We start from the raw sequence: 24,587 nt of genomic DNA, 5'->3' as shown, positions 1-24,587 counted from the left end.
TACAGTCTAACATATATTAATATAGCTAGTAAAAATAAACCAAATGATCATATTTCCCAATGTCTGTAGGAATATGGTATTATAGCTGGTGAGACCAAATTGTTACCCAATAAATCAATCCAATATTTGTGTATGCTGTTCAGTGACTTTGCGGTTATTTAAAAAGTATTTATTTTTATGCTTGTGTTTTTAAGATAATTTTAATTGTATACTGAAAGTTACTGATATCAAAATTGGTGTAAGACTGTGAAAGACTTTATAGATAAGTTTTTTGGTGTTACTTTTAACTAATGAATCAACATTCTTGTTTTTAATACTTGGTTTCTGTGTTTTCAGCAAAGCGTTAGTTTTCTATAATCCTACAGACATTGACAAATATGATCATTTGGTTTATTTGTAGTAGTTTTATTGATATGTGTTTGATAGACTGTAAAGCAATAATTTTTGTTCGTTTTAAGTTTCAATTTTGCTCTTTAATTTCCTCAAAAAACTTCTTTAAAATTAAGTTTCTTTTAAATTAATAATATTCAGAGTGAAAAATTTTATTATATTTTTCGATAACTTTTCAATCGGAGTTTGTAACAAGGATAAATTTCTTGCGTCTGGCATTTAGAAGCCGGAAGTGTATGCTCATAAAAAATTTGTTAGGGTATTGTGGGAAGGTAATACCCTATTGTGTATTACCTTTATTGGGGAAGGTAAACAGTCAACGTACTTTTATTTTCAAGGAATGGCGATGAAGATACGGAGTAGGGTACCCAAAAATTAGAAGGAAGTAACCATAGTCCAAGACACTTAGTCACTTGTCCCTCGAAGGTGAAAATTTTATAGCCCAATTGAAGGGAATAGCCTAGAAAAGTTCAAACACTGGAATGTTCTATTAAAATTACGCTGACTATAACGTCTTTTATTTAAATTGGTTCCTTGGCTCGAGTGTGGGAAAACTTGGGCTCTGGATCACTTAGCGGAAGATACTCAATACTTTTTCAAAATGTATACCCAATTGAAGCGAAATGCCCCAACCTTGTAACACAGTGAAGAATAGTTAAATCGATCTTTGAATAAGAAGAAAAACACTCTCTTGAAATATAAATCGTTACTAACAATAATAGCTTCAAGGGACGATGGGAACTTGGCATCTTTTTAACATTTGCACAACAGACCCGTTGGACAATTGTATTCAGATTATATATCATGAAAAGAGAAATCACCAATGCAACAGCACAAACACACACACACACAAAAAAAAAAAAAAAAAAAAAAAAAAGAAGAGAGAGAAGGAAAAAAGGGAAGACTGTTTTCCTAAATTAGTGATTAATATAGACCAGCACTTGAATGAGGCCTTAACCCTACTCATCCATACAACCACATAGGTCAAACAGCATAGCCATACACAATCAACCATAAAGAATAATCCATGTACAGGCAGTCATGTCGTCAATAAGTATAAGTCGTCACTTACCAAACAATAGAAAAAATAATATAGACATATATATATATATATATATATATATATATATATATATATATATATATATATATATATATATATATATATATATATATATATATATATATGTATGCCTGTCCATGGATTATTCTTTATGGTTGATTGTCTATGGCTATGCTGTTTGACCTATGTGATTGTATGGATGAGTAGGGTTAAGGCCTCATTCAAGTGCTAGTCTATATTAATCACTAATTTAGGAAAACAGTCTTCCTTTTCTCCTTCTGTCTCTCCTTTTTTTTGTGTTTGTGCTGTTGCATTGGTGATTTCTCTTTTCATGATATATATATATATCTATATATATAAAAATAAGTTGTCTGTGTGTCGAGTGACGTTATGTTTGTGTGTCGACTGACGTCATATTTGTCGACTGACCAAATTATAGACCGGGACACCGGGACACAAATGACGACCGGGACACCGAGACATAGGGAATATAAATGAGGACCGGGACACTCAAAGAGAAAGCGACCGGGACACAAGGAATGTTCGATTAGCAATCACCATCAACAACGCACCGGGAAACAAATGACGACCGGGGCACAGGGAATATAAATGACGACCGCGACACTCAAAGAGAAATTACAGACTGGGACACCGGGACACAAATGACGACCGGGACACAGGGAAACAACAACAACCGGGACACAAATGACAACCGGGACACCGGAACACAAATGACGACCGGGACACCGGGACACAGGGAATATAAATGACGACCGAGACACTCAAAGAGAAATTACAGACTGGGACACCGGGACACGGGGAAACAACAACAACGGGGACACCGGGGGGCACAGGGGGATATATAAATGACGACGGGGACACAGGGAATGTTCGATTAGCAATCACCATCAACAAAGCTCAAGGGTAATCATTAGAATAATGAGGTATAGATCTGAATACAGATTGTTTTTCCCATGGACAATTATATGTTGCATGTTCAAGAGTCGGTAAACCTGACAATCTATTTATATACACAGACAATGGGACAGCCAAGAATGTTGTATATTCGCAAGTTTTACGTAGTTAAAAATATATATATATATATATGTATATATATATATATCTATATTCACAGGTGGGACACAGGGACACAACTACAACGGTGCGTAACTAATATGGCGCGTAACGACTTACGCGCGCGGGGGGGCTTGGGGGGCGCGAAGCACCCCCACCAACTAGGTGTTGGGGTGGCGCTTCGCGCCACCCCAACAGCTAGTATATATATATAAATAAGTTGTACGTTTGTGTGTTTGTACGCATATGACGTCATTATAAGTCTATAAGGCTTTGTATATGACGTCATTATAAGTATTTAGGGGGGCGATTCATAGAGAAATTTTAGTATAAATCCTACAATGGCAGAAGAATCTTGCGAGGAAGCTGCTCAAAGAGTTAATTCAAAGAGAAATTTTAGTATAAATCCTACATTGGCAGAAGAAACAGCCGAGGAAGCGGCTCAAAGAGTTAATGCCAAAAGGCTTGCAGCTATATAATGATAATGATAGTGACAATGACAACATTGAGATTACCCCACATTTTAATACATCTGGTAGTGCATTCACAATCGTATTTTTTACCACATTTTATTTTCTTCCACATCCCTATGATATAAGGACTTAGGAGCAGGAACGTGAGTTCTTCAAGATCCTGGGAGGAGGAGGGGGAGTTGGAGCCAGTTTTCCCAAATCAAGTGAAAATGACAGTGAAGAATGAAAAATGAACCATATATTACGATAAAAACAAAGAAAAAAGAAAAATGAGCGGTTTGAAAATTACCACATAAATGAAGAAGAAGAAGAAGAGGAAAAAAAGACTTACGTGTTTTGTATTGTTTAGACAATATATCCCTCTATGATCCTTTATTGAGTGAGAATTATTCCACAGCCAAGGCTAAAATAAGAAAAGCATCATCTTTTAATCACATTTTGACATTCTCTTTGGATGCTACTGGAACCAGTGGGCTCAATTATCGAATAGAGGGCATGTGCCCCCAGAATTTTTGCCTTTCCCTTTAGATTTTTAGAAATTCCTATTTTTGAGGACATTTTCAGTGAGAATGCCTTTTTTTGTGTTTTCATTATAAAAAATAACAAAAAATTTGTCCTTCCCAGATATTGAAAAATATATTTCACCCCTCCCCCCTCACCCCCTAGGCAAAATTTTTTTGGACTGACACCACTGATTAGTACCGTCTGTAACTTTGCAATGAGAGCAAAAACGTAAACACTGACTTAAAAATACTTAGAGATGAGAGAATTGTATAAAAAACTCTTAGCTTTTCTTTATTATATTCACTGTTCCTGTCATTTAGACAAGAATTCAGAGGCTCTCTGGACTTACTCGGTGTCTACCAATTCAGACAAATTGTATTTATTACAGACAATTTGTATTCATTTGATTTCGATCAAACTCAAATGGGCATTCAATTTGTGTCAAACCTACAGAACCGTCTTCAATTCAGGGACAAAATTTACCCCGCAGATGTAGAACTGCATCTGCTTTGTGGAGCTGATCTGCTTAGGAGCAAAGCCTGCCGGAACATCAGCAAATTACATCAGCAGCCTCTTACATTTGATGTTGTAACGCTGGTAGGTTGCCATTTAGAGTTTGTTGCTTTTAAAAGCAAGTTAGATCACGAATCTGCTTTCAAATAGGCCCTTTTCAACCGTTCATGACCATCTGTTCTTACGACCAGACCCCTTGGGATAAAATCCCTGTTCGAAATCTTATCTCAATTTTCTAAGAAGACACTAAATGTGCTGATGATGACAGCTGGTTGTACTTGTTCGCTTATGTTATCCTATTTCTTTATTTGCTCACTTTGTTGCTTCGTTGCCTTTAAGGTAAAGAAAGCAGCATCAGACTTTACAGTCATTACCGGCGGTGCTGATCTCTATTTCTTAGGTCTTCAGCCAGGAAGTGCAATGGGGGTTTGGGGGCCAGCCATCCTGTGCTTTCGCACACCCTTCCTGTGTACCTTCTCCAGAAAGGTAGCCTTTGGTAGAATATATCTGGTTTTGGATAATATAACTTACGTTTTAATAAAAACATAAAATCTCAAAGAGAAGAAAAACGAAGACAATAAACAGCCAATAAAAAAACCAGAAATTACGAAAATATGTCGCTCAAGACCTCCGCTTGGTCGTTCTCAGTTCAGAATAAGCTAATAAAAAAAAACAACCTAAAAACAAAACTGAAATATGATGACCCTTTCTTAGTAACGATGAAAGGGTAACTTGTCATGATTTTTGTCATGATTAGCCAGTGTGGTCTCAGAAATTATTTACAGTTTAGCATAACTGGTCAATTGTAAGTTTAAAACAGGAATACCGTCAGAAAGACCAATCGAAGTAGGCTTCCAAAATGGTGGGTCAACAATTATTCTTGGAATCAAATTATTTTTTTTAAAATGGGTTGATTGAATGCAATTCAGTTGTAAATCACACGTTAGGCAAGGAATAAGTCAATCACACGTGTTCGTTTACAAGTATGTCAACTTAATAAAACAGGGAGTTTCAAAATAATTTTTACCAGGTATAAGCTTCTAATCATCATTATTGGTAAATACGGATATTTTTCTCATTACCTTCCTGGGTAGAAAGTAAACATACCAACAAAAGCATCTTTTTATGTCCTTTTACTTCCTTCGCAAATTTTATTTTGAAGCTTTTAAACGGACCCTTAAAGTGGCATACTGATCCTTATTATTTGTCAGCAAAAACTCATAACTAAAATTTTTAGAACTACTAAAAACAAAAAAAAATTACAAATACTTACTAATTCAATTCCTAAGGATGCATGGCTTAACTCACCCCCTCCTACTCCTGAAGGTTAAATATAGAGCTCAATAGAACTTTTCGTATTACTTTTTAAAATAGAACGGAAATTTCAATACCGCCATTTGATTAGTCATACCAGTTTATAGAAATTAGACTCCCATCGGTTTTCAGCACTACGTATGAGTAGCAATAAATAGACAGGGAAAAAAGAAGTAAATTAAAGTGGCAATACCTTTAACAGGCAGTGTTTTACTATGCTATAAGTTCTTCTTATCCTGAATCTCCTATAGCTAGATGCAAACTCAAAAAGGAAACATAGCCCCTGGCATATAATATATTAATTAGTAATTTCCAATCATCATGGTTGCAGCGATAGCAGCAATCAAGCAAAGAAAGAACAATGCCCGATCGGTATTTCCGTGAAACCCTACTCCCATCGCATCCATTTTATCCTCAACACCCTATCATCGTGACTCAGATTTGAGACTTTTGGCATATGAAAATTGTCCTGTAAAAATACTGATTGATTTTCCTTACAGTTAACTGGAAACGAGTTTCAACTTCCTGATTGTACTTCGTCTATATCCTTGCCCCCTTCCTCACCTTTATTACTGCTAAAATAATATGATCCCTTGCTTTGCTTCTCCGAGGTTCCATAACCTTAAGTTAACCTTCTACCCGGAGATTACCCAAACACATCGACTGTCGCGTTTTCCAAATCGTTTAAAATTTCCTAAATATTTAATACTAATATTCAAAGTCTTAATTATAATTAGCTCACCGAACTCGATACTCTATCAAAATCAAATCAGATTGATGTCATAGCCGTTACAGGAGCGCAGTCGCATGACCCGGGTCCCAGGTCGTCTATCAAATTATTCAACTCAGTTCTTTAAATCACCCATTCGGGAAAAAATGTCCTCCTTCAGGATTATTCCAGTCCCTAGTCTATTCGAATATGATAAAATCCTCTGGCCATAAGTACTCCTCCGTCACTTTACCGTAGCTGTTTTCTATTACTCGCCAAACCAAAATTATTGATGCTCCTCTTAAAGTAAAACAAATTGTTAAAATACCACTACTAGGGAGAAAACCTATCTTCATGTCATTCTAACTAATGTGAATAATTTTACGGTTTCCCTCAGCTTTGCCCCCATTGGGTGGGAGATATCATCTTCGCCTTCTTTTATTCCCCTCTTAAAATCTCAAGCATTACTTTTCAACAACTTATGACTCGTACAGCCCTCTTCAGCATTTTGTCCTTCTTTCTTTAGGCATGTGGCTGAATGCTGAAGAATCATCCGATATATACAATTTTACAAAATCTTGATTAAAAATTGCTACTTTCCACATAAAGCTTATTGATAAACATATAATTTGTTTCCCAGAAAAAAAAAGTTTTAAAAGACTACTGATAAACCCTAAATAAAATCAAACTATAAAAACAATAATTGGATACAAAAATTGGGTTAAAAAGATGTGTGGCAGGAGGACAGATCAGCATAACCTCAGTCTATCTGAGTCCCCTAACGTTACTCCCAATAATCTTAACAGATTCCTTGCTTCCATTTTACTGAGTCTTCCAGCATTGTCTTATCAATTACTAACAGATAATTTTCTCCTTCTTTTCTTGCTATTTATCCGTCTGAGATCAAAAAAAGGGTACTTGTATGATATGGACCCTACCGGTCAAGTTGTTCATTCATTGACGCAGTACAGAACCATTTTTTCTTCGTTAGTTTCTTTCAGCTTAGCATGAGACAATACAAAGAGAAGTGAAAGAATAGATGGAAAAATATAACCTGCAGTTTTTATTGCGGTTTTGGCGGTTTACATTATAGAATCATTTTTTCGTTAGTTTCTTTCAGCTTAGAGTGAGACAAGACCAAGAGAAGTGAAAAAATAGATGGAAAAATATAACCTGGGCTACATATTTGCACATTAGGGAGGGGAAATTTGGACAGTGTGAGGCCAGAAAACAATTTTTACTTCATAATGTGCAAAATAATTTAACCTAATACATTAGGCGTGCAGATCCGCTATACTTTACCCCTCACCCTAATGTGCAATTATATACCCCAAATTTGTTTCTAAAGCACTATATTTTTATCATACTTAGGTATATTTCATTAGGATTGAGCGTCAGAGAAACATATTAGAAGAATATTAGGCAGGGGCAATATCATCCAAGTACCGAAAGAAGAATTGGCAAAATAAGAAAAACAAGTGTTTGTCCTTTGGATATCCTATTTACTCTTTATATTGCTTTCAGTGAATTCCATGAAAAAGCCGGGGCTCCTTGCAGATTGGTTAAAGGAAAAAATCCTACCTCTTAATGACCTGAATAAAAATCCTACTTCTTAATGACCTGAATAAAAATCTTACCTCTCAATGACCTGAATAAAAAGCCTACCTCTCAATGACCTGAATAAAACTCTTACCTCTTAAGGACCTGAATAAAAATCCTACCTCTTAATGACCTGAATAAAAATCCTACCTCTTGACCTGAATAAAAATCCTATCTCTAAATGACCTGAATAAAAATACTACCTCTTAGTAACCTAAGGCAATTCAGGGACCTCAAATCCACTTCTACTTCTCACTTCTTTGTTTTTCGTATCCAGTACATTAAGAAAATCCCCGAAAAGCCTAATTCCTGGATGAATTTAACTTCCTTAGACCTTCAAAATGCATTTGAACTTATTAAGCACATTATACTAGTCGAGAAACCTTTAAATGAACTCAACAATAATGTAGAAATACAATTTCCACCTTCTTATCTTGGATTGGGGGGGGGCTTACCCCCTGGAAACACCAGACCCTTGAAAACACTTTAAACTGATCTTTGATATCATTGAACCAACCTCAAAACACACCCCAAACACACCAACCCCAAACACAGCTAAGAATTTCCTTTTTATTTTCGGTAACAAAAAGTCAATTCCCAAGTGTCGATTCATCCCAAATGCTGTTGTATCATGTTTTCTGAATAAAATAGCCTATTGCCACTTTCACTGCTGATATTTTCCCCCCTTTTTTTGCGGAAGCCGGTTTTGGAGTTTATAAGACGGATTATTTTTTTTAGATTTATTAACATGCTTGGAACCTACATAGAAACAGCAAATAACCATAAGCTCCCTAGATTAACGTTAACACGAAGCAACAGAAAACATTCGATAGCTTATTTTTCGTTTCTTTTTCGATCGCCAAAAATACGTTCCAAATGAAAATTCCTGACTAGTCAAAAAATCGTGTGCTACAAAAAAGCTGATTTTGCAAGAGATTTGCAATTCTGAATAATTCATTAAATCCTATACTGACACACAAAAAAGAAACAATAAAAAGCCAATAAAAATAAATCTCTTTGTCATGAATATTTTAGGATTATGCTTCTTCCTGACTAAGGAATTTTTATACATTACATAGGTTTTTAGCTCCAACTAATAAATAATTTTAAAAACTTTTTCCATAATAGAGGCTTTTCAAAAAAAGTAGAGCTAAATCAAACCAAAAACGAACAGAAATAAATAGCAATAATTTTTCAAAAGTAAAAAGACCATATATCAAATTAAATAAATAAATAAAACCCAAAACGAACAGAAATGAATGAATGCATGAGCAAAATGAGAGAGCTTTTAGACGTTTTGCGAGTTCAGGGTGCTAGAATAGGTTTGAAAATTAATATTAAAAAGACTAAGTCACTAAGGCTAGGAATAAGTGAAGATGAAAAGGTAACGTTGGATGACAAAAAAATTGATCAGGTGTGCAGCTTCACATACCGTGGTAGTATTATTAGTAAAGAGGGTGGGAGCAGTGAAGATATTAAAAGTAGAATAGCCAAGGCTCAGGGTGTTTTTTCACATTTAAAAAAGGCTGAAAGACTAGGATGATAAGTTTGCAAACCAATACTAGAATATTGGAAGGTATAGTGATGACAGCGGTCAAATATGGCTCTGAAGCATGGGTGCTCCGAAAAGCAGATGAAGATTTACTAGATGTTTTCCAGAGAAAGTTCTCACGGATTATTCTGGGTACCCGGCTGACTGACGGTATTTTCAAACAGTAGGCTGTACGAAAAATGAGGATCAATCCCGATTTCTAGGGCTATAGTGAGAGAAATACTGAGATGGATAGGGCACGTTCAGTAGATGAAGAATGATAGATTACCAAAAATTATCCTTTTCGGCTAACCACCTATGGCTAAACGGAAAACAGGTCGTCCATGTCTAGGGTGGAAGGATGTCAAAAAAGAAATATTTGAAGGATTAAGGAACTTCCTGGTAGGATGTAAAGAGGGAGGCTTTGAAAAGATTGGGATTGAGGAGGAGCATGCGTAGCTGTTTTGACCTCAGGCGGCTTGGTGCTGCGGTGAATTGTCAGTAGTAGTAGTAGTAGCAGTAAACCCAAAACGAGGAGAAATTAAGAGGAGGGTGGCGGACACCCCCGTACCTTCTAAAGACTAGAACATAATTTGCACCTTACTAAATACTATTCTGGATTTGAGCTATGTATTCTTTTCATAATGTCGAAAAATGAAAAAAAAAATCAAAATTATAACCAGGATTATTGGAAAAGACAATGAAAAATAAATGAATGTGAATGGAAATATATATGCTAAAATTAATTCCTGATAGATCTGTTAAGTTTAAGAAAGAGAAAACATTTAAAGTGTATTTGTTTTCATTCGAGAGCAAACTAAGTTTTGGTCTTTAGAAGACGCGGGGGTCTTAAGCCCTACTCCTCTTAGTTTCTGCTTGTTTTGAGTTTCACTAGGACACTTCTTGATATTTCTGTTCGTCTTAGTTTTCATTTTTGATACCCCTTTCTACCTTGATACTCCTTTCTACCTGTCAAGGTTTATATTATATTATCCAACGTTCCTATTTTCTTATATAATTCCCTCTTTTTGCATTATTTAGAATTTTTACTCCTCCAAAAATAGATTTCTGAGCACATGTTTGACTGATTACATTAAAAACATCAGATGCAAAATTGCTGGTAGGTAATAATATCTGATTCTAGATAGAATTTGAATGTCTAGGTATCTCCATGTCTTTCAATCATACAAATTCTCCTAACCATAGAGAAATAGAGATATTACTTTAAAAATATTTTTATGCTAATGGCAAGGATTAGGGTATATGAGTGCAAGAACAGAGAAACAGACGGATTATGTGTAAAATATTTTCTGACTCAAAACTTTTCTTTCTCTGTACTGGTTTAAAATTTCATACAAAAAAGGAAAATAAAATCCTATGCTCTGTTTACTGTCTCAAATTTTTATATAGTGATATTGGGTAAATAAAATATCGGATAAAAAGTGGGAGTCATTTGAATTCTTTTTCTGACACCTGCTTAAAGGATCACATTATTAATTTAGAAAATTCGTCAGAAGAATTTACCAGCGGAATTGAAGGACACTTTTTAACACAAAAATTTATGCCAGTATTTTCCACTTCCTTTTTTAAATCAAATAAATTATTCTACGGGTCTAGAATTACGTTCAAACGTCTAATACAGATTTGAATATATGTTTGGTGGCTCACTAGTCCTTTAAATTATTTTAAATTAGTTAAATATAAAGGGTAGTCTTTTTAATTAGTTCAGAAAGATCAGGTATATTTGCAGATAACTTGCCCGCATTTTATTTTGTGCCATGTGGCAGGTATAATGTTAAATTTTACTATTTGACAGACAGATTTTGCAAGCATAAGTATTCTATTTATGTGTGCGAGAGTGTTGGTGAATTTGTGGTTTTGTGTTAGGTCTGATCTATTGTGCAATTTCATATCCCTTATATCCTTTTATATCCCGTATATTTTTTTTAAGCAAAACGACAGATGATATCATTATATGGATTCTAGTTGGAAATGTGTTTCATATTTCTTTTATTTATTTTGAATTAGAATGATCGAAAGTCAGCTGGAATATTTATAGTCTGTTTGGAACGGTATCCGTATTTTCTATGCTATATGGCAAGTGCTAGGTTCAATTTTATTATTTGACAGCCAGATTTTGCTAGCATAAGTGTTATATTTGGGAGTGTAAGTGTGTGTTTACGGTTTTGTGTTAGGTCTGATCGATTGTGAAATGTATTCCGTTGTAAAAAGTTCATATTCTGTTTAGTGAAAACGACCACACAATGCCGTTATGAGGATTCCACTTCGAGATATGTTGCATATTTCTTTTCATTTATATTAAATCGGAATGATCACTTGTCTCTTAGAATATTTATAGTCTGTTTGGAACGACCAGGAACAATGAACAAACTTACCCGTATTTCCTGTGCCATATGGCAAGTGCAAGGTTCAATTTTATTATTAGACAGCCATATTTCACTTCCGTATCTGTTACTCTTCCTTCTTGTTGTGACAAATTTCATGAGATCCTACAAAACACTTGATTTTAGGATATCAATATAAAAAATTAAAGAAAAGTTGAATTCGTATAACCATAATTTTGATATATTAGCGCTGAATACAAAAATTGGTATACCAGAAGAAGTTCTAGTAAGGAAACAACTATTCTGAAAAAAAAAACAGCCTTATCAGCTGTTGTCTCATGTATGTACATACGGCCGTATCAGCTGTATGTCTTATCAGCTGTTGATTCTTTGTTATAAGAAATTGCATGAGATGGTATAAAATGAAAATTTTTTTTAAGGACAATTAAATTAATTTTAGGACAATCAATTTAATTAATGAATTAAATTTTGAATTTGAGTTGATTCATTACTTATTTATTTAATTTAAGTCATTTAATTAATGTTAGTTCAATAGCTTCAACTTAATTTATTAACTTGAATGAATTAAATTAAGTTTTAACGAAATCTTAAATAAAAAGTTATAACCAAAGAGGTTGTTCATAACTATTATTTTGACACATAAAACAGTATACAAAAGTAGTGAACCAATAGCTGTCCTAGCCAGTTTTAGCATAAAAGCAGTTCTAAACAGGAAATAGTCGTACAGAACACACGTGGTTTGTACAGAAACAGTTTTCTAGAAAAAAAAAAATCTAGACAGACATAGACTTCTCCGCACAAAAAAACATAGTTATGGTGATATAAAACTTTTTGATAGAAAAAGCTTACTATCGACGTAAAAGGGATGATTGTGACAAAAAAAATATAATTCAAGAAAAAATAAGCTTATATAGATAGAAAACTAGATATAGATAACAATTATCTATGGAATGAGTCGTGTTGTAACTTGTTTGAAGTGAAAACATTCAAGATTACTTACTTCATGTTATTGAAAGCATAAAGTGGGTTTGTAGCCCCTTCAACATACCCCTACCCCTCCCACTGCCAAAGTTTTAATAGAAAGGTAGCCAGATTGCACATTGTTTGAACTGGAATCACTCAAAATTATGATCTGTGCGACTCAAGAGTCAGAGTTAACCGATAGTCCTTCTAACATGTGTCTCCTCTTTTTACTCTCCTATCACCAAATTTGAAGTGAGACCTAGGCGAATTTCATCATGCCAAAGACGCAATGATGTAAGTGAGATCCATCTGTGTCATTGTGGAATGGAACTATCCGCCGCCATTCCACTACTGCCTGCCACTGCAATCCTTTTAGTAGAAGGGAATATATGTGGCTCTCTTTTTTGAACCCGCATGAATCATAGCACAGCATGGCAATCATGCTTTTTTAGTAGAAGGGTATATATGTGGCACCTTTTAGTAGAAGGGTATATATATGGCACCCTTTTTGAACCTGCATGAATCACAGCACAGCATGGCAATCATGCTTTTTTAGTAGAAGGGTATATATGTGGCACCTTTTAGTAGAAGGGTATATACGTTGCATGGCAATCATAGCATAATTTTCTTTCTGTATGACTTTAGGCACAAAGTGAACCTGTAATCATTCCAACAGCATCTCCATAAGCAACTTCTCAGCAGAAATGTAGATAAGTGTTTGGTCCCCGATTGGAATGAAGATTGTGAGGCAACTACCGTCAGCCTTTTGATCATGGTAATGATGATTTTCAGAAGCGTGTACCCTTCAGCTATCTTTGCATAAAATTATTTAAAACTTCTTGATTAGATAAGTGCCTTAAGCCAAGAAAATAGATGGATGTACTTCAGAGGTCTCGAAATTTCTGAGCCTCACCTACGTTCCACAAGAAAGTACCTAGAATGCCAGGACGTTACCTGGCCTCAAAGTTCATAATTCAGAGATTTCGCTTCTGTTACAGTGAGATACTTGTAGGTCAGAACCGAAAGACGTATTTTTTTTCAGGGGAATGGGGCTTATACTTCCGGCAAGCATAAATTGATTGTTTGAAACATATATTTGAGGATAAAGAGATTTTTCTTTTAATACCTGTCACGGAGAAAGACTTAAAATGAAAATTGAAAAGCATGTTTGTTTTCAGTGCTGAGGAGCCAATTACCTGCGCAGCTGAGGAGCCACATAACTGCGCAGCTGAGGAGCCACATACCTGTGCATCTGAGGAATCACATACCTGCGCATCTGAGGAGCCACATACCTGCGCACCTGAGGAGCCACATACCTGCGCAGCTGAGGAACCACATATCTGCGAAGTAGTTCTATTTTTATTCCTTTCCTACACATCTGAGGATAGAAATATCTGTAGTCGTTCAAATGATTCTACAAAGATTATAAATGATAATTGAACGGGATGACAAGGTTTCACAATTATCAGTAAAGTGTTTATGTGGAAGTAAAGTGTTTTAGAGGATGAGCTTAGATTTTATAGTTTTTAGATTTCATTTTGTAGTTTAAAATTTTCTTAGGTTTTTGCTTTTGAGGCAAAGTAACAAAGCTTTAGCTTATTACTTTTATTAGCTTGTTACTTTGAAGTAACAAAGGTGTTTTTTTTAAGTAACAAAGTTGATTGGGAGTCCGGAAACAGAAAATAGATTTATTCTTGAGCGGATACAAGGTTTTCCAAGACCAACTTTGGGGAGTGCGTAATTATTCTATTGAAGAAAAAATCTATATTGTGATATATAAAACATTTTGACGATTACGAACTGGAGCGTTTACTTAAAAATAAAGAAACAAAATCAAAGTTTTCCTTCCGCAATACTTTTGTCAGCGACACGGAAGTCTAATTTTCACCTGATTTGTAACTGGTTCTGGTAAAAATAAAGAAAACATCAGCCAGAACTCTGACTTTCAAGCAAGAACACTGACTCGGAGTCGGAAAATAGAGAATAAATCTATTTTAAAGCAGAAACAGCGTTTTCTGAGACCGTCATTAAGGAAAGTGTTAATAACTAAAGTATAATTCTCACTTAGTTTCCAGCTGGTTTTTGGTAACAAATAAAGAACACATCAACAAGAATTCTGGTTAGCTGGCTTCAATGGCTCTTACCAGAATTCACTTAAAATGAAGCCACATTATTCAGCTGTCACTACGACTTTCACAGACTCCGCCCCTCGATTCTCGTATAAAACTGTTCCCGCTAGAAGGTCATGATTATTTTAGTTCAGATTTTCTTTATGATTATAAAACAAGAGAAGTGCCCTTTCGTTTTTGGCATCACGACAAGTATTTAGATTACATTTAGGAATTATAATATACTTGTTTTTCGTTTCTTTATTGCCATTTTACTACATTGAAATTGAATGCCAAACAATTCTGAAATGGTTAACAACTCTGTCACATATGCTCCATCAAATGTATCTTTCCTTCAAGATGTCTGTTATTTAGAGAGAATTTTCTGGTTTTTAAGAGGTACGTTAGTTTAGAGGTAGATTAACAAGAAATATAAGCAAAAAAAGAGAAAAGAATCACACGTCTGTAACTGGTACTCGGATTTATTTCACCAGTTTTGGAAAAATAGCAAAAGAATGATTTTTATTGTAAATTTATTTACGACAATTATTTGAATTATATATTTTTTTAATTTAATAGGATTTAAATTTCAAAGAAACAATATCAATTTCTACTTTTTTCGGACTTAAGCTGCCAAGTTTTTAAAGAATTCTGGTGCATATTTTAGACAGTCCGGAAGAATATCCCTTCGATAAGGTTTATACCGAAAAAGAAGAAAACATCATATACTAGTATAAACATAAAATTTGAGTAAATCTGAGAAGGCGTAAAGAGGGAGGCCTTGAATAGATTAGGTTGGAGGAGGAGCGTGTGTAGCTGTGTTGGCCTCAGGTGACTTTGTGCTGCAGTAGGTTATTAGTAGTAGTAGCAGTATTATAAAAAGCACTTAAACAGACTCCATAGTCCATACTGAAATAAAGAAGCCAAAATGAAAAACTATGCACATTATTCCATCGAGAAATTTGAAGATTGAAATACTAGCCTCTAGGAATAATGCAAAACAAATGTACAAATAGATAGGTCAAGATTTAGTAATGATTGTAGTGACTTCTAATCAATCGTTATTTTTGGAAATCGAGCTGAGGCAAAGCAAAAAGGAAAAATCAAGGAAATACATACCTTATGGAAGGGAATGACGAGAGTAACTCTGAATAGATCAGGGTGGAGGAGGGTACACAGCTTTTTTTGTCCCAGGTAGCTTGACGGTGCAATGGGTTGTGAGTAGCTGCAGTAGCAGCGCATATTCGGTCTTTGTTTTCAACACTGTTTTTAGACAGTAAAGTATAGATAGCTGTGTTGGCCTCAATTGGCTTGGTGGGTTGTGAGAAGCAGTAGTCGGAGTGTACAGTAGTTTTCTATTTCCTACACTGTTCTTAGGTGATTAAATGCACAAAACTGTCTTGGTTTCAGGTGGCCTGGTGATGCAATGAACTATGGTTGGCAGTAGTAGGAGTTCATGTTCTCAAACTCTTTTTAGATGAAGAAACGTGCACAGCTGTGTTAGCCTCTGGTTTGAAGAGGCTATGAACTACGATGAATTGTGAGAAGCAGTAGCAGCACTGCATAATAGCTTTGTATCTCCCACACTGTTTTTAGATGAAGAAACTTAAATAGCTGTTTTGGCCTCAGGTGGCTCTGGGACCCAATGAACTTTGAGTACCAGCAATAGAAGTTCAAGTTTTGCTTTTATTTCCAACGCTATTTTCAGATGCATAGCTATGTACATAGTTACATAGCAGGCTTACTTGGTTTGGTCAACATAGCCATCCACGTTTCTGTATCTAAAAAAACAGTGCGGGAAATAAAACGCGAATATGTACTGCTACTAGCAAATCACTGAATTACCAAGACACCTGAAGCCAACACAAATATGTACGTTTCTCCATCAAAAATAGTGCAAAAAATCCAAACCAAATATAGACTGCTAATACTGCCACAAACAAATCGCTACATCACAAAACCACCTGAAGCCAATACAGCTATGGGTGTTTCTTCGTCTGAAAACTCTATGGAAAATTTCAAACCAAATCTGAACTGCTACTGCTGCTACTCCCAGCTCCGCATTTCCAAGACACCCGAGGGGAACACAGCTATGCTTGGTTCTCCTTCTAAATACAGCAGGACAATACAAGCCCAACATACACTGCTTTCACTGCTGCTAACAAATCATTGCCTCACCAAGCCATCTGAGGCCAACATAGCTATGTATATTTCTTCATCTGGACATACTATGGGAGATTTAAAGCTATTATGCACTGCTGCTGCTGCTTGTCACAGCTCATCGCATCACCAAGTCACTTGAAGCCAGCTGAGTGATGTACGTTTCTTTGTCTAAACCTAGCAGGGAAAACTCAAACCAAAAGATGAATTGCTACTACTAATACTCAAGCAATAAATTCGGAGTAGAAGTAGTAGCAGTGCATAATAGTTGTGTATTTCCCATGCGGTTTTTAGATGGCGAAACCCAGAAGGCTGTGTTAGTCTCAGGTGGCATGTGGCTTGGTGATATGATGAACTGTGAGTAGCAGCAGCTGCAGTACTTATTCGGTTCGTATTTCACAATCTTTTAGATGGCGTATATAGCTACGCTGATTTGGATTTCCCAATGTGTTTTTAGATGGATAACCATAAAAAGCCATATTGGCCGCAGGCGGCTTGGAGTTGCGATGAGTTGTGAGTAGCAGTGGTAGCAGCGCATAATAGTCTTGTATGTGCAACACGGGGTTTTATATGGAGAAATATTTTTAGCTGTGTTGGCTTCAGGTGGCTTGAGGATACTATGAGTTGAGAGAAGCAGTACTAGCAGCCTATATCAGTTTTGTATTTCCCAGACTCTATTTAGATGGAGAGATTGTACAACGCTGTGCTGGCTTCAAGTGGCTAGGTGAAGCGATCAGTAGTGAGTAGCATTAGTAGAAGTTCTGTGGGTTTGGATTACCCACGCGGCAACTAGTTGGAAAAACGTACATATCTATATTGGCCTCCAGTGGTTTGGTGATGCGATACGTTTTGAGCAGCAGTAGTAGCAGTGCAAAATAGTACTGTATTTCGAACACTGATTTTAGATAGCTAGACGTGTACAACTGTGTTAGCCTAAGGTGTCTAGGTGATGCGAGGAGTTGTTAAAAGCACTACCAGCAGCCCATCTAAGTTTTCAAGTTCTCAACCCTTTATTAGATAGAGAAACACACAAAACTGTGTTGGTATGGCGACGCGATGAGTTGTGGTCAGCAGTAGTAGCAGTTCATAATTGGTATTGATCTCCTACGCTGTAATAAGATGGAGAAACGTCCATAGTTGTCTTGGCCTCGGCTGGCATGGTGATATGATGAGTTGTGAGTAGCAGTAGTTGCAGTACATATATGATTTTATATTCTAGCTTTTCTAGATGGGGCGACGTGCATAGCTTGTTGGCCTCAGGTTGCTTCGTGGTTCAATGAGTTGCGAGAAGCAGTGCATAATAGTTTTATATTCCATGCTTAGTTTTTATATAGAAGAACGTGCAAAGTTGTGTTGGCCTCAGGTGGGTTGATGATGCGACGGGTTATGATTAGTAGTAAAAGCAGTGCACACTCAGTTCATATTTTCAACGCTGTACATGGTTTTTGAACGGTTCGTGGAACTCCCAAAGAACTTTTAATTCTAATAAGCAGGATCGGAGTTGCAAAAGCAGCTAAAATCTAGCAAAGATGGAACCTCTACCAATATAGCCAAGGGCTCTTTCTGAGAAAGCGTCCCGTAGAAAACAACCTCCAATAAACCCCAGTTTTTATCCATATTCAAATGAACGGTATTATATTTTGTAACTACGAAAACAAATTTCATGAGCTCCGAAAATGAGGCCAAAACCCCTCAAACATGAAGTCACATTAAAATAAAAATGCTAAATTCAATTCGACACCGTTAAAAACCGTTATAACAAAGTTAAAACCGTTAAAACTGTAAAAAAAACCCGTTAAAACACCGTAAAAAACAAAGGTTTAGGAGCTGCAAGATTGAGATTTAGACCCAAATTTTAATTTTCTATGAGGGTTGTTACTATTTTCCTTGGATAATGTACTGAATTTTGGGGGCTTATATACTTAAAAAGGTGAAGATAAAGTCCCATCTTAAAAAATAAGCAAATCGCCAAATAACATGGCTAGGAGTGATGTGTCTGTTTTCGCTTTTTCCTATTCTTTTTTCCCTTTTTGTGGGGGTATTTCAAGAACAGATTTTGGGGTATGACAAAAATGTTTTGTGAATTGGGACTGATTCATCCGCCACTCTTTTAAGAGGCACGGGAAAAACTGATTTGTCAACTTTGAGCCAACTTTTTTCAACATTGAAATTTGTCAAAAATATTTTTCTCCTTGCTCAGTGGCCAGTCGTTGAGCCTGGTTGTCAAACCAGAATTTGATTCCATTAGAACCTAGCATAAGAATAGTCTTGTCTTGGGTGGGATTATTTCTGTAAAATAGAGTCTGTATATACTTCTTGAATAGTTAATCTAGAAAACTCGACCTTACCTCATTGATGGAAATACTGTTGGAAGTTAAGGACACTGCAGCAAATTGTTTCCCAAATTTGCTTGCTTCCAGGTCTTTGATCGACTGCAAATTATTATTATTGGCGAGGAGAACAAGTAAGTTTTCGAACTTATGAGGATTTTCCTTTATGGTTCTCAAACTTTTAATCTGAAAAAGTCAATATCCTTAATAAAATTCGAACCAAATTCAGGATCAACAACCAGGAAATCTGGAACCAAATTTGCAAGTAATCTGGGGCCACATAACAAAAAATTTTATCGCTCAAAAGCTGTGTAAAATTCTATTAAAAATTTCACAATGGATTATAGATAGATACATAGATAAGTGTATTTTAAAGCCAAATATACACCCAGTACAATAATATAAACGAAAGACACAAGTACTATAAACTTTGGTCAGCGATCATCATAAAACGCTTGAATGAAGCATTGCATTAACCTAATACTAATACTTAATACTTGCAAAAACGGCCATTGAAAAGAACTCTTAACACTCGGAAAAAGACATAAATAAAACATTACATTTACTTTATACTGAGATTTTTTTTATTTATTTATGTTTTATTATTTTTTTTTTGTTTAACTAAATTTCCAGATGCCTTACTACTCTACAAACAAACTGAGGCGACGTACAATTTAAGACACCTGGAAGTATCAACTTATTATTTCCAAATATCCCTTCCCTTATCATAGAGAGCCCAAGGCACCGGCTTAAACAATGCACTAAATAATCCTCTTTAACTCTGCAAAGCGGGCAAGTACATCTGTTTTCATTGGGACATACTTCTTTAGAATATTTTATAAATCTTGCACTAATTGGCAGGCAGTTAGCCTTGAGCTGCATCCAAAACGTCAAATATCTAGTTGGTAAATTCAGCTTAAAGTAGAACTCCTGCCCATAAACCACCTTAACATCCTTATACAACTTTAATGTTTCTGATTTTTTTTTATCTCCTCACTCCATTTTTGAATCATTTGATTCTCTAGTACTGTCTTAATCTCATTCTCCCAATTTGCATTAATATCTGTTGGCCCTCTACCTTCATTCCAAACAAAGGAAAACCCTGTTTTGTCTAAAATGTCTTTTATTTTTAGTGGCCATGACCTTTTTCCCCTGCGAGAGTAAATCTTCATAAGCTGCCTGTCTGTAAATGATTAGCGGTCATATACCTAGATAGCCGTTTAAAACCGGGAATGAGTTGTTCTATGCAGCCCAAACGATCTCTTAAAGTACCCTAATTGAATACTCTCTATCTGAGCCACTCTCTCATGCCCCGAAATATCTGCTTCGTAATGTAGAATGGGCATTATTCTCGATAAAAACACCCTGTTATGTAACGACAAATTTTTTATTCCCATTACATTATTCTGGAAAATTGTAAACATTGCTGCTCTTCCCCGGTTTAACGTTTCCTTTCTATGAGAATTCCATCTTCCATTACTTTGAAAAATATATCCAAGATACTTAATTTTATCCGCAACCTGTACCTCCTCCCCCTTAAACCCAAAATTTACTTTAACATTTATCATTCCTCTTGTTAAATAAAATCACTTTTGATTTCTAAACATTTACCTGTAGGCATTTCATCTTTAGATAATCATCTGTTAAATCCAGGAGCTTCTGTAGATTATGGGCCAAATTTGTCACTAAAGCAAGGTCACCCGCGAACAATATCACTGAAAAGTTTTTATTGCCTAATCTCAGTGTTGGAGCCCATCTTTTTGCTAAAAATTCAACAATGTCATTATTAAAAAAAACAAGAAGTCGAGGTGACCTGGCACTTCCTGCTTTACTCCTTTCTTAACTTTAAAAGGCCTCGAGATACCCGACCCACGTACTCTTACCATTCCACTAGTTTCAAAATACATATTTACAACCAAAGGAATGATACAAGAAGGTAGCCCCACATCATTCAGGCTTTTTAAGCAGAACTTTATTGACACTATCAAACGCTTTTTTTGGTCCAAGAATGCAACATACAGCTTATTTTTTCCTGATCCATACTTTTCAATTAATCCACTTAAAATAAAAACTCAATCCGCAGTACTAAAACCTTTTCTAAAATCTCCCTGTTCTTCTTTCATAACTCCAATACCTTCTAGCCAATCATTTAACCGGCTATCTAAAATTTTCTTTAAGATTTTGCGAAGTATAGGAGCTAAGGCTATCAGCCTGTAGCTCTCATGATCCCTGGCTCTCCCCCCTTCAAATATAGGCATCATTATCGATGTCCTTCATGTAGAAGGCGATGCTCCATCACTAATAATTATATTAAATATATAAACTAAAACAGGTAATATCACATTAAGTGACCTCTTTATCAAAATTGCTGGTATACCATCTGTTCCTGGTCCAGACCTTTCTTTCATATTCCTGACAATTTTCCTAATTTCTTCTGAAGAAACTTTTCTTACTAAATTATAATCCTTTTCTCTCATAGGGAACAATACAAAATCACTCCGATTTTCATTACTTATTTCTACGCATTCCTCTTCTATACTTTCTGAATAACTGGGCCATGTATCGGCCGCTGGAATATCTGATAGGGTTTTTCTTCTATCATCTTTTGATTTTGTTGTTGACCATAAATCTTTTGTATTACCTAGATTAAAAGCTTGCTCAAACTCCTTTTGTTCTTCTCTAGGCTTCTGCCACTCTTTTCTCTTTATCAACCTTTTATATTCTCCTCTTTTTCCTTTAAATATCAACAATAATTCATGATGTTCTTCAGATGAAGAGTAATTTTTAAATGCCCCTAGTAAATTTTCTAAATAACTTTTCACAACTTTACACTCATTGTAAAAGATATTTAGACTTATTTTCTTATTAAACCTTTCAGCCTTTTGAGCACAATTATAAATAACTGAACCCAATTCACTCAGAGTCGTATCAACATCCATTGATGATTTGTACATGATTTCAAGCCTTTCAATTACCTCGGGCCCTAAAAGTTCATTTCCCGACAACTCCAGCTCCTCGCGACTCCACTCGGTCTTTAAAGGCTTCTTATAATAAACAGTTTTTTTTCAAAATTATCATTACTCTTCTTCACTACATTTGTTTCTCCCATTATTCCCGTTACAAGGTTTAGTTTAACCTCCACTGGAAAATGACCTGACCCTATGATACTTAGAACCTCAACGTACATTGTATATTTCATAAGCTCGAGCCCAACCAATATATAATGAATTATGCTTGGATTTTTTCCTTACAGACAGGTAAACTCACCCACCTCTGCATCCTTACCAAATCGTCCATTTCCGACCACAAGGGCACTATCAGAGCATAAAATAGTGACGAAGACCACACTGCCTTTCCATAACAAACAAATACAAAGTAGAAACAATAGGGAAAATCTTTTAGAGACAGTGGAAATCAGTTCTGTGAATATTTCGGCCCTATGTCCAAGGGCCGTCTTCAGCACAATACGAGAACGAGAGAGAAAATATGTATATATAAATAAACTTACATTAAATTGTGAGAATTAAAACTAATAATTTTTTTTTGAAAACTCTTTTAAAAACAGCCCTAGCATCCTTACTTCAACGAAGTTCAACCAGGACTAACAAAAAGAATGAAGTGAGAATATAAATTCATTCAAACTAAAAAGAACAAAGTGATTAAATGCAGTTTCTCAGAGCCAACCTTGCTTTTTTAGCAGCCTGTCTCAAAGGCCTTTTCGTAGCTGGTTCAATACTATTATAAATTGGTTTAGTAAAATATTTTGTTAGATCATTTTTAATTAGATTTGAGTATAAAGAATTTGGTGAGTATTCCCCTAAGTCCCTGTTTAAAGAATATTATTATTTATTTTGAGAATTATTTCGATTGATTCTCGAACCACCTGTTTTGTCCGTCCCCAAATCATTACTGATGAGTGAAGATTTTTCAAAAAGTATCGTGTGGGACGGATTATTAAATTTATGCCAACCTAAAGCAGAGTCAAAGGAGTTGTTAGAACTATTTGAAATTAATGCCTTGTCTATGTCTTTTTTATGCTGTTGTAACCGCTTTTCTAGATTCTGATGGGTCCTGCCGACATAGTAATTTCCACAATCACAAGGTATTTGATAGACCCCTCTTTGGCAAGTAACTGGGGTCTTATCTTTACCGGAATTTAAGAAATTAATGATTTTAAAATTATTAGTAAAAACTACATACAGATTATTTTTTGTGCAAATATTTTTTTATTTTGTTGTGATTTTTGGGATATACGGAAGACAGACAATATTTGAGGGCTTATCAGTAGCCTCATATTGTGAAATATCTTCTTCGATTTTACAAGAATGTCTTTTAATTCTACGGTTAATTATCTTATTGACAAAAGGAATGGGGTATCCATTACCAAAAAGAATATCTCTGATAAAGTTTATTTCTGCATTTATATACGAATCGGAGCAAATATTCAGGACACGATCAATGAGGGAAGTTACAACTGCTCTTTTAACTTGTGGGGGGTGATTCGAATCAAAGTGAAGATATCTATTGTTTTGAGTTGGCTTTCGATAGATAGTAAAATCCAGTTTATCAGCATTACGAATAATTAACACATCTAAAAACGGTAGTTTATTTTCAATTTCAACTTCTAGTGTGGACTGCAAATTTCGGTCATAAGTGTTAAGATGATCTAAGAAGTCCCGAAATTCAGCTTCCCCATAATTCCAAAGTGAAATTACGTCATCCATATAACGACCCCAATAGACATGTTTTAAAAAATAAGAATTTAATGCCCAATTTTCAAGGTTTTTGACATAAATATTTGCGAGTAGCCCGGATAAAGGTGCCCCCATGAGTAACCCATTTTTTTGCCGATAAAAAGAATCGCGAAATTGAAAATACATAGAAAACTTATTACAAATTTTAACCAGAGTCATTAAAGTTCACAATCAATTCCCGTCGCTGAAACCTCGATCAAGTGGTAATTTTCTTCTATTCTGTTTTTTAATAATTCCTCATAAATAGTCACATCTATATTTGTATACATGGAAACAATGTCAAAACTACTAACTATTGTTAGTATTGGCAGATTTGGTTGAAAAACTTCATAACATAAATATTTCACAACACAAGTATTATCTGGTTAAAATCAGCTTTGATTGGTGGCAATTAGAAAGGGCATCATTTAAGACCAATTTCAAATGCTTGCGTGCTTCCCTTTGCCTTTGGGTGTAATCTGGACCTGCAGATATCCCACTTCTCTTTAAAAGAAGGTCAGATCTCAAAATGACGCCACGAATTTCAACTGAATTTAGTTTTAATACCAATAGACCAGAACGAATTCTAAACACATCTTTGACGTCATAGCGGGAAAGGCCTAAATTGGGTATGTACTTATTCAGAGTCTTAAGATTTTCTTCTTTCAGAGAAGTCGCTGCTGTATTAATGGGAGGAAAGTTATAGAGTGCTATGTTTGACCTTCTAAGTTCTTCCTCTAAAGCATCTGAGCGTTGA

General features: G+C 35.4%; 1 protein-coding gene across 6 annotated transcripts in view; it reads right to left on the bottom strand.

Annotated features, from left to right (window-relative positions):
* The window catches only part of LOC136026571 (protein halfway-like), a 120,826-nt gene that overhangs the window by 5,757 nt on the left and 90,482 nt on the right, over positions 1-24,587 (bottom strand). For 5 of the 6 annotated variants that reach the window (XM_065703270.1, XM_065703271.1, XM_065703268.1 and 2 more), the window contains 3 exons: positions 19,116-19,283; positions 11,567-11,680; positions 3,332-3,403 (listed from right to left, as the gene is read on the bottom strand). In XM_065703270.1, the coding sequence (XP_065559342.1) occupies positions 3,332-3,403; positions 11,567-11,680; positions 19,116-19,283 (354 nt within the window). The remainder of the gene's footprint in view (positions 1-3,331; positions 3,404-11,566; positions 11,681-19,115; positions 19,284-24,587) is intronic. The other variant, XM_065703272.1, reaches the window with a different exon arrangement.

The sequence above is a fragment of the Artemia franciscana genome, chromosome 4 (assembly GCF_032884065.1).
Source record: "Artemia franciscana chromosome 4, ASM3288406v1, whole genome shotgun sequence".
Taxonomy (NCBI): Eukaryota; Metazoa; Arthropoda; class Branchiopoda; order Anostraca; family Artemiidae; genus Artemia; species Artemia franciscana.
Note: the sequence above shows the minus strand (reverse complement) of the source record. Positions and strands in the feature narration are given on the sequence as shown.